This window comes from Schistocerca gregaria, chromosome X (genome assembly GCF_023897955.1).
Source record: "Schistocerca gregaria isolate iqSchGreg1 chromosome X, iqSchGreg1.2, whole genome shotgun sequence".
Lineage (NCBI taxonomy): Eukaryota > Metazoa > Arthropoda > Insecta > Orthoptera > Acrididae > Schistocerca > Schistocerca gregaria.
This window is the reverse complement of record NC_064931.1, coordinates 598,703,570-598,714,941: the sequence shown is the minus strand read 5'-3', so window position 1 is coordinate 598,714,941 and position 11,372 is coordinate 598,703,570. Positions and strand designations below refer to the sequence as shown.

The 11,372-nt window shown below is 39.9% G+C and overlaps 1 protein-coding gene across 1 annotated transcript in view; it reads left to right on the top strand.

Annotated features, from left to right (window-relative positions):
• Window positions 1–690: 690 nt before the first annotated feature.
• Window positions 691–11,372, top strand: part of LOC126298865 (GTP:AMP phosphotransferase AK3, mitochondrial) — an 80,258-nt gene continuing 69,576 nt past the window's right edge. Inside the window, exon 1 of the mRNA XM_049990376.1 lies at window positions 691–1,252. Coding sequence (XP_049846333.1) covers window positions 1,108–1,252 — 145 coding nt within the window. The 5' untranslated portion in view covers window positions 691–1,107. The remainder of the gene's footprint in view (window positions 1,253–11,372) is intronic.

Below are 11,372 nucleotides of genomic sequence, written 5' to 3'. Positions count from 1 at the left end.
TTTTTACGAGCACAGGTTTACCTTCAACACAATAATATTATTATTTTCTGTTCAGGGTAGCTGGTGTTCAGGAACACACACACTATTTGCGTAAAATTATTACTCGTAATTCTGGCCCAAAAATATTAAAAGTTAGGCATTTAATAATCTGGTAAGTTATTAATAATAATACGAACAAAAATAAAATAATCTCATGTTTGGTTTAGATCCACTCACAAGGTGTGTTGAAAGACGGCCAGTGGTACCGCAATCAAATGTATCTAGTATTCCACTACAACTACATGCTAAAGATGCGTATGTCTCATAACTTGTTACGCTTCAGTGTTGTACTGCTGTTGTGGTAAACCACACTTAACGACATAGCGTCCCTCGTTGACTGTGCGTGTCCACCACAAAGTACTGAAAATAATTGTATACAGATGTTTCTTTTTGTATGCAAAATTGTCTGTACTGTGTAACAGCTTGGACACGCCTTCTTAATTTCACGTGTCTCATACAACTCTCAAAATAATCGAACGAATAATCATAATGATAATAATAATAAATCTGCCTCTCTCGTACGAAGTGCTATAGCCCCTTGAGTCCTTGACCATATTCATTTTCTTCTTTGCTTGTCGAAAGTTGTTTTCATATCGATTCAAGAAATATATCACAAAATCCGGAATCTAATCGATTGTATATGATGATATGTTTGCGATATATGGCAGGAAATTGAAAGGTGGATATGTTTGCACGAATGTTGCCAAAAAAATTAAATATAAATAAAATGTGGATACAAGTGAAACAGAAGACTATACGATACATGTAATAGATTCTTTAAACTCTCTCATAATGGGACATACCCTTAATATTTGTGATATCATCGTATATCCCAAATATTTGTGAGAAACAATTGCACTTTGCCCCGACAGTGTATTTTTGTTAATCTCCCCTAGAAACAAGCATGAAAATAACCGTTGCGACCTTCAGTGAGGGAAATTGTATCACTGTTGAAATTAACTAATCGTTGTTAAATGTGAGGGCTGTTTGTATTCTGTTATCTGTCGTTATCTTAGTTGCGTGACACAGCATAGAAGAATTAGCACGGATTCGAAAGTAATTGCAACCATGAGGACACAGATATTTCGTGCAGTTATTATGGGAGCCCCTGCATCTGGGAAGGGTACTATTTCTTCAAGGATTGTAAAATACTTCGAAGTGAAACATTTGTCAAGTGGGGACATGTTGCGGACCCACATTCTGAATAACACAGGTAACACTTAAAAGTATTTATCGTAAGAACACACTAACGTAAGACATTTGTTTTGTAACCAGATAGTGGTCAATTTCTCACATTTATGGGCTCGTAAATGATATATCACTATTCGATTGTATTAAGTACCACTGTAGAGTTAAAATATAGCCATTGCTTTGTTAAAACCTCTAACTTGTTTCTAAATGATGGAGCCACGGAAGTGTAACATGAGCCTTCGTTGAACCATTTTGAGGGCAATACAGTCATAAAAATGTAGGTATATAAGCGATCATTGTTTGTTGTGGGAAAAACGTTATAACAAGGCTTCCAAAAGTTCAGTCTAGAGAAGTTTTATTTCCTCATAATTTCGTGATATACAACTGCCAACTGTATCCATTTCCGTGCTGCAATACCACAAATGTGATATGAAATAATATTTATTCTAATGCTTGAATCTAAGAGGAGTAACAATTTTTCTTTCCCCACCACCATTGTATGTGTTGCTTCACAAAATGTGAAAACAATGAAGTATAATATGTTCTTGTAGAAACTGTTATCCTACTTTCATTTTCAAGCATGTGGTGGTATATTCTGTAATAGATTATAAATTTTCGTATTGTAAACATTCATCGTTCCTCTACTATCAGTGTGATCAATGTGAAGTGTGTTTGAACAACACCAGTGTAATAACACAGTATGCCCTTCATTGGCACAGATCTGAATGCACCTTGGAGTAATGCTAGTGGCTAGTTTACTCTATTCAAAATGTTTGGCTCACACACAATACAGCACCACAAATTCAGTCAGACTAGTGATTTATTATCAATGTTAGATGTAGTATTACTTTGCAATCTTTCAGAAATTAAAATTTCCCAGGATAATTTGATAAAGCTGTGCAAAACCCATAACTGACATAAACTACTCACAGGTCATTCACAAAAACAAGAGGGAGTAAACAGGAAGCAAATTCTAACAGTTTTGCTAATGTGTACCTGCTTATAGTGCAATTTTCTGTGCACTGTGTAATTTATCAATGGAAAATGATGCAAAGATAATGATAGAGGACTGATGATTCATGGAATCAATGAAGTAGAATGTGCAGATCAAAGAACCTGTAAGTGATGTTCCTTGCTCTAAGACACCATTTCGTGTAGGTGAAGTTGTGCTAAATAAGGAAGGTTTTTGTAGTAATGTACTGAGCTTGATGGAACAGTGTTAAAGTAAACGATCTTTCATTCAACAGGAACAGGATTCGGTTCCTTGGCCAACCATTCACATGTCAGTTTTTTTTGTAGTCTGTGTAAATCACTTAAGATGAATACTGGATTGTTTTCTTGGAGAGTACACAATTTTTTCCTGTACCCAGTAATGTTCACTCTGACCTTGTTTTCCACCTGTGACTAGGAATATACAACAACCCGCTACCTGTCGCTCTTGTATGGATTGTAAGGACGAGACTGGCATAATTACAGGAGGCATCTGAACAGTCGTTCTCTTCTCCTCATGCTCCATATGTAAATGGAACAAGAAGAAAACTGTGTGTGTGGGAGGAGGAGTTGACAAAGGTTACCCATGAGTTTGATCTTCTCTCCTCCTAGGGGGAATGTCTGTGCCTAGTACTTAAATATTTTCTTGAAAAACTTGCAAGAAATTCACATGGATTGTTAGTAGAAAGAGCGTATTGGGCCTTCCACTTTACTTCCATTTCGTTGTGGTTATTTGTAGGCACATTTCAGTAAAGGAAAATCTGTGATCAATAATTAGTAGACACTGAATGCAGTAGGCATTCTGTTTGAATTGTTCTATGGGAAGCTGTGTGTGTATCACAATCCAGTAGTTACATACCATATAACACGTCTGTAGCATTACATTTGTTAAATAATGTCAAAGAACATTCAATAGATTAAAAATTATTCAGAAATCTCGTTATGAATTTTAGTTTCTTACCAGAATGGAAACAGCAAACAAAAATATAATTCTTACCAATTTTGAACTTCAAAGGTTGATCATCAGGTGACAGTGTGTCTTTTATTTAGTACATTCTACATTTTGATGTTAATAGAGGGATGTTATTTCATTTGGACTGTTTTGTCCTACAGTTGTCAATGTTGTGTGTACTGGTGGTGGATAATGCTAAAGGAAGAAGTTGGAATTTCTTTTATACCTGCCTAGTCACAAACTATAACAATTCTTCATAATTCTTAATGAACAAATGAATTCTTGGGGATGCTACTCAGGTGGAAAATACTTCCCCGTTCCCAAAAGACTGTGTCTGATACTGTGATGTCGAATGAAAATTGGTTACTTCTCAGCACTTACGGAAATACAGTCTCTAGAGCACTGTGTGTGTGTGTGTGTGTGTGTGTGTGTGTGTGTGTGTGTGTGTGTGTGTTGTGTGTGTGACACTAAACAAAGTTTGTTTTTATCCCTGAAGTGATATGAAATGCTGTAGACACCAGTTGTTAGTTTTTCAGAAATATATTTTTTTAAGATTTATGGCACCATAAAACATTGACGTCAGTAACAGAAGAATCCTATTGCGAACCAGCATCAGATTGTCAGCAACAAAATTATATATTCTCTGTATATAATTTGAACTGCCATCTGGTGATGGACCTTTCAAGTTGGAAACCACTAACGATTTTTTTTTAAATAATAAAAGTAAATAATACAGCATGTTGACTGTTTCAGTGTTATTCAAAAAATTCACATGTGGTCACACATCCATAGTCTCATAGTGTGAGTATTCAACAAAACACTTTATTGAAGGAGTTGGTGATTACAATTATTTTTACATTGTGGGTCACTCCACACAACAGTTGCTTATGCTTTCTTATATACATTGGTGTGTATAACTTAAAGAAAGAAATATCTTTAGCATGATGTCACAGCCGAGTGCATGGGTTGATGAAACTTGGACCATACATAGAAAAATCTGCTACAGTTCAGTACAGGACGTAACTGAAGGAAATGTGCAATAAGATGAACAGAAATGATACTTTCATTCAAAGACAATAATTACACTGAAGTTAATGTGATTTGTCATGAACAATCTATGTATTCCAATATAATCTTCTGGGTCTGTTACTTCCCAGTGCAGGGTTGCCCAAGTTCTGGAGATCAGAGAATTTCAAACATGTCAGGGAAATATCAGGAAAATTTGAAAAAAAAAAAAAAACCACTGGAAAAATCTCATTTTTGTCTTAATAGATGAAATTGTTTCTTTCTGAGATGTTATGCACTGTTGCTGGCTGGGCGCAGTTGAATATGTGCGCCACTTCCCTACTCCTGCATTCTTACTGCTTCTCCCTTCCCTACTATTCCCTCAGCTTGCAGTCAGTGCTGCCACCACTTCGTGCCATTAGCCTAGGAGCTGCCAACAGAGGTAGGGAGATGCGAGGAGTGGTTTGTTTGGATCTGATTCTCAGAAACTGTTGAAACAACGGTTGGAGATGGTGATCATGTGTGCACAAGTTGTATTTGAGTGACTGTGTAACAAAGGCTGTGGCCAAAAATTTAGTTGTGATAGTGTGATTGTCTTTTCTTTATGTGCCTGTCTGTGGCTCAGCGATCATTTTTTGGTGAGTTGCTACCTGTCCTCATGAGTATTGATGCTCAGGGTATTCGCACAAGTTATCTATTAGGCGTACATGGATTGATCACAGTGGTCTCATTTCTTCGACATGGTGTCTGTGATATATGAATAGTTGGCCACAATGAATGGACTTCCATGACAGGCCAAAACTGCAGGCCATTTCTGTAGGTATCTCTAAAGGATCGGGCATACCGATCTGAAGCCCATCATTTCCCACTAATGTGCAGGTCCTGTCAATCGGATCTAGCCTCCCCAGTCTGCCCGCAGGCCAGGTCTGTTTATGTGTGACTACTGTGTTGGATTTTCATTGTTTATCCATGGACCCAGGACTGTGGTGCTCCTTGGCAGGCCACGGGCAATGGATTTCAGGAATTGCGGCGCTCTCACCACAAGTAAATTGCAGAGTGCAACATTTGATTTATTCTAGTACATTTTGGCACTTCGAAAGTAGTTTATATATTAGAAAATATGGATAATAATAAGAAGAAAATTGTGGCAGTTTGTACACTATGTACTCACATATTTCTTAAAAGAAAAACCACACAAAATCTGTAAAATAATAGACATGACACAGTGGGTAATAACCAACAATAATGAACATAACAGAATATTGACAGTCACCTATAGTATTGGTTTACACAACTCTTCCCTGCCTTATACACTTCTTTCAAGAGGCTACTTTTTTGTGAGCTTGTGTCTGAAATCAATGAAGGTATTTTAAATCTGTCTTGCGACACAAATGAAATGTATATTTTTGTCACCAAATGTGTTTTGTTGTATTGAAATAAAATAACATCAGTGGTCTTAATGAAACATCTATACCATTTGGCTTGTTTTCTCCATCTAAAAACAGTTAATTACAGAAGATGTTGATTGTAGCACATAAGATTTTTGGTCACACATTTAAAAATACAGAAGTCCCTACATTTTTTTCAACTTGAGTCTTTATTTACACGTGAGGTCTCAAAATTTGTCAGTGAAAAATGCTAAAACTTGTCTGGGAATCAGGGAATTTCACTTGGGAAACTTGTAGCAATCCTGTAATAATACAATTTTCATAAACAGCGGGAAGTTTTCCTCAGTTATATTTTACTTAATTGCAACTACAAAGGAAATTTGTAAACAATCTTGGAGGATTTTCAACATGAATTTCTTTTTTAATTTATTTTTCAATTCTGTTTAACAGTTGTTCCCATCTTCTTGCACTTAACCTAAATATGCATTAATAAAGAGAAATCGTTGCTAGAAATTAAATCTGAGCATTGCATTAAGAAACTGTTTTCTTCTTACTTCATATTTCACATATAAAATTAGCTGGAAAGCTTCTGTATGAAAGAAGTGGCTTCTTGTTCAATTGTCTTGAACAATTAAGTCACCACACTATATTTTATTTCTATGCTGTATGCATAGAGACCTGCTTGCTTTGAAAACTACATCTAGTCACGTAGTTAAGAAGAATCTTTAAGTTTTTAATGTAAGTAATCAAATAACCTGCAAGCTGCATGGTTAATAAATAACTACAGTTTATACTTAACTTTCATATAACCACTCTTTAACTGATAGACTGTTATTTGTATGGTTTAGGAACATAGGTATTCTTGTAATAAAAATTACATTTAGTCATCCATTAACAGGAATCTTCAATTTTTGAATCTAGGCAGTCCAAGTACTCTTTTCTCATGTAATATTGGGATCCAGTTATGAAGAATTACATGTAATGAAGCTCTAGGCCACTCTCAACCCTCCTCCCTTGGCCACCGCCCTTGCCTCCCCCACCCCACTGCCACCCCCCCCCCCCCCTCAGGCCCTCACCAATTCCTGGAACACCCCATTCAGCCCTCTCTGCCTCCTCCCATACCCACACCCTTCTCTTGTCCACTCGCACCCCACTGTGGCCGTACCCCCTCGCAGGTCTACCTCCTCTCACCCCCCCCCCCCCCCCCCAATTCTTGCCCTTGACCCTCCCATGCTCTCAGCCTTCACAATCTCAACCCTCACCCACCCACACTTGGCTCTCTCACTCGGCCCTCGCCCTCCCACACTCGGCCCTCGCCCTCCCACACACTCGGCCCTCGCCCTCCCACACACTCGGCCCTCGCCCTCCCACACACTCGGCCCTCACCCCCACCCTCCCAATCTCGGCCCTCACACGCCAACTCCCGTTCCTCACTCCCCCATCCTGACTCTTGGCTGTCACCTGCCCCTCTATGCCCTTACTCCAAACCCCCCCCCCCCCCACCCCCCCACCCTCAAACGCTTGTCCCTCATCCGTCCTTCACCCCAGACGCTCGGCCCACATCCATCACAACCACGCCCCCCCCCCCCCCCCCGGCGCTCGGTCCTCATTCATCCTCCCTGACCTCCCCCCCTCCACCCGATGCTAAGCTAAGCTAAGCCATCATCTCAGCACTCATCCATCCCCCCCCCCCCCCAACACTCGGCCCTCATCCAACCCCCCCCCTCCCCGAAAACCGTCGCGCCCTGCCCCCGAAAACCGTCGCGCCCTGCCCCCAAATACTGTCGGCCCCTGGGGGCCCCCCCAAGTGTTGCTCCCCCCCCCCCCCCCCAAATTCTGCGTGCCAGTGGCCTTGGCACTCATCCCTAATCCCAGCCCCGAGTCTCGGCTTTCACCCACCCACCCTCTCCCCTCCCCCCACTCTTAGCGCAGATCCTCTACATTATGGCCCCTGCCCCCCCCCCCCCCCCCCCATCCACTTGGCGCAGATCCCCTACACGATGGCCCCTGCCCTCCAACCAGTCAACGCAGATCCCCTACACGATGGCCCCTGCCCTCCAACCAGTCAACGCAGATCCCCTACACGATGGCCCCTGCCCTCCAGCCAGTCAACGCAGATCCCCTACACGTCGGCACCTGCCCCCCAACCAGTGAGTGCAGATCCCCTACCCGTCGGCACCTGCCCCCCAACTAGTTGGTGCAGATCCCCTACACGTCGGCACCTGCCCCCCAACTAGTTGACACAGATTCACTACACGTCGTCAACTGCCCCCCAACCAGTTGACACAGATTCCCTACACGTCGGCACCTGCCCCCCAACTAGTTCACACAGATCCCCTACACGTCGGCACCTGCCCCCCAACTAGTTCACACAGATCCCCTACACGTCGGCACCTGCTCCCCAACCCATTGACACAGATCCCCTACACGTCAGACCCTGCCCCTTAACCAGTCAGTGCAGGGCTCCTACCTGTCGGCCCTGCTCCCGAAAGCCATCGGCCCCTGCCCCCAAAAAACAGTCGCGCCCTGCCCACGAAAACCGTCGCGCCCTGCCCCCGAAAACCGTCGCGCCCTGCCCCCGAAAACCATCGCGCCCTGCCCCCAAATACTGTCGGCCCCTGCCCCCCCCCAAGTGTTGCTCCCCCCCCCCCCCCCCCCAATTCTGCGTGCCAGTGGCCCTGGTCCCAAGGCAACACTTTGGCCCTGCCCAAGCCGTCTGCCCTCCCCATCTGCCTTTTAGAGGGCCGCGCCGCAATTGTTTTGGTACAGATAAAGGAAATCGCTTTAATCACTGAAAAATAGTAGTAAACATTTGCATTATGACTCCGTTGAATAGCTAAAGAAATATGTCATTCGCATTGGATACACGTGCAGTAAAAAGAAAGAGAGGTAAGTACTTAGGGATGACAAGTGTAAAGGGGAAAAAGCACAGATGATTAGGTCTTAATAATGAAATGAATATACTAACCTGTTAAATGAAGAACTTAGCAGAGGAAGAAAAATGACTGCAGGAAATAGCTCATATAAAATAGTAAGTACTCATGAGTTTTTATTTACTGTGAAACCCTTCTGTGAATATATCAACAATTAATAAATAAAATGGTTTTGTGAATTATGGTTGAGAAACATGTAAATTTTTAAGGATTTCTGGTTTGCTTATCAGTACTAATTTTCATATGACAAATAAAAATAAATTTTGTGTGACTAGGGCCTCCCGTCGGGTAGACCATTCGCTGGTTGCAAGTCTTTCGATTTGACACCACCTCGGCGACTTGCATGTCGATGAGGATGAAATGATGATGATTAGTACAACACAACACCCAGTCCTTGAGCGGAGAAAATCTCCGACCCAGCCGGGAATCAAACCCGGGCCCTTAGTATTGTCATTCTGTCTCGCTGATCACTGAGCTACCGGCATTGGACTTATGACAAATGATTCTATATATAAATTGAAGGTGGAGGAGGGCAGAAAGGAAAGGAAATGGAAGGAATTCATTATGTACTTCCCTTTCTCCCTGCTTCCCCCACCACCTTCACTTTACATAATATACATCACTGCTGCAGATCCCATGTGATGTCTGACTTTTCGGATGTGTCCAATATAACAGACTCCACAATTTCAAATAAATAATTCTTTATTAATCAAGAGACAAAGGTTTAAAATTTGCCTTTCAGTTTTCTCGTGTGATGTGTTTAACCTATGTTTTGCTAAAATATTGTTTGGAACTTTCTTGGAACAAATCTCTGTGCAAAAATAATTATTTCTTATTAGTTTCATTCTCAATGGAATATCTTGTTTTTGTAGCTGCATAGTAGGAAGCACATTTCCTCTTTTGTGCCACATGGATGACTGTTTGACTAAAATTACACATTTTCTTTCTATTTCCTATACACACACTAAAATATTTCACTAAGCTTTGCCACATGGAAACATTTTGGGCATGACTTATGTCTTTGTGTATCTATACATTTATTTTTTTAAATGGTGGCTTTTATAATGTTGTGTTGAAAGTTTTCATATTCCACTAGCTCTAGCTTCATTCACAACTGTATACATGTTCACTCTTGCAAGAGAGCATGTTCAAATTGTTGGAATGATTTAAAATTGGCCCTACATCAGTGATCTGTAGTTATTTTAAATGCTAATTTTTAATGAAAATAATTTTGTCTAGGAACTTGTTTTACAAACAGAGTATTTTAATAGATGAAGCTCATGACCTAATTAACTTTTCCTCTTAAAGCAATGATATTTTATTGCAGAAACACTCTCACCAACAATATTGATTTTCTTTTTATAAAATGTTCATTCCTGAGAGTCTTATAAAAGTCATTGAAAATTACATTTCATATATTCACAACAGTCATATTCAGACTGAAAACTAATGTCACAGCACATTCATCACCTCCCAACATTTTGAAGAATGTATGTTTTAAGTTTAATTAATTTACAATCCATGCTCCTTACCATGCAATTTGGTCTGTAGAAAATGATGACAATGTTTGGGACTGGCAATTGGAAATAACTATTACGTGATGATTGTCCTTCCTGTTAGTTAGTTACTTAGTATCCTGTCAGATGAATGATTGTGATGTGTAATGAGGCCTATTACATTCAAAGAACAAACTAATTTGTGAGTATGGCTACATGTTGACCTTTCTTATTTTGATTTACTTATAGCTTATACAAGACAGTCTAATGTCATAATTGCTCAGTTTTGGTTCAGTTCCTGCCATACTAATGCAAAAATGTAGTGAAGGAGTATGTCATTACACTGCCTTTGCAGTTTAGATCTGGTACGGTACATAAATGTAGTGAAGGAGTATGTCATTACACTGCCTTTGCAGTTTAGATATGGTATGGTACATATATCCTTTCGTACCTTCTATGCATAACTGTTTATGTGCCAACACTAACTCAAACAATGTACATGAAAAATAAACATGAAAAGTTTTATCCTGTACACCATTAATAAGATTTACAGTGACATTTGTTTGGAAATTGTCACATGCAGAAAGCTACAACAGAAATTTTCAAAGTGTTATTTTCTCACAAGAAAATGTCACAATTGAAAATGTCTTTAGTTTTGTGCTATAACATAAATCAGAGAAAAATTTTTGACTCCAAATAATTCACCAATAAGGTAAAACATTGTATTACATTAGTTTCACTTAAGAAGTAGCTTTACAGTAAATGTATCACTCTTCATTGTGCACCAAACACAAAGATGTTTGAGGGAACAATTACTAGTTCTGTGTCTGTCTGGATACCATGGAATGACAGGGATTAAAAAGTGAGATATAAACGGTTGTGAATTGGCTTCCTCCTCATGTAGAGTAGTAATGCCACATCTTTAAGAGGTGTTACAATAACAGAAAAATAAAACAAGTACTTTTTTCATTAATTAGCACATAGATACATGTGATAGTGAGCTAATGCTATAAAATGTAAATGCCTGTTGTAATTATATGCAAATTGTTACTAGAAAACTTGCAGGCGTTTTCTTGGTATCCTGATTTTTCAGTATGTTATCTGTCAGGTAATAACCAACAGTTAATAACTGTAGTGAATTCAGTACAGATTTTGTAGTGACTACTGCTTAGAAAATTAACCTGGAAATATGATTTGGCCCATACAGTTTTATATCAATAATTAATCATCCTTCAGGTGTTGTTGAAGGTGGCAGAACCTGTAATGATAATCTTTGCACAGGTGAAGCTAAGAGTGAGCTAGTAAATACATACTTGTTAGTGAATGGACTCGTAGTTCATGTTGCATTTTCAAGTGATAACTAGAAAGGCCTACATCA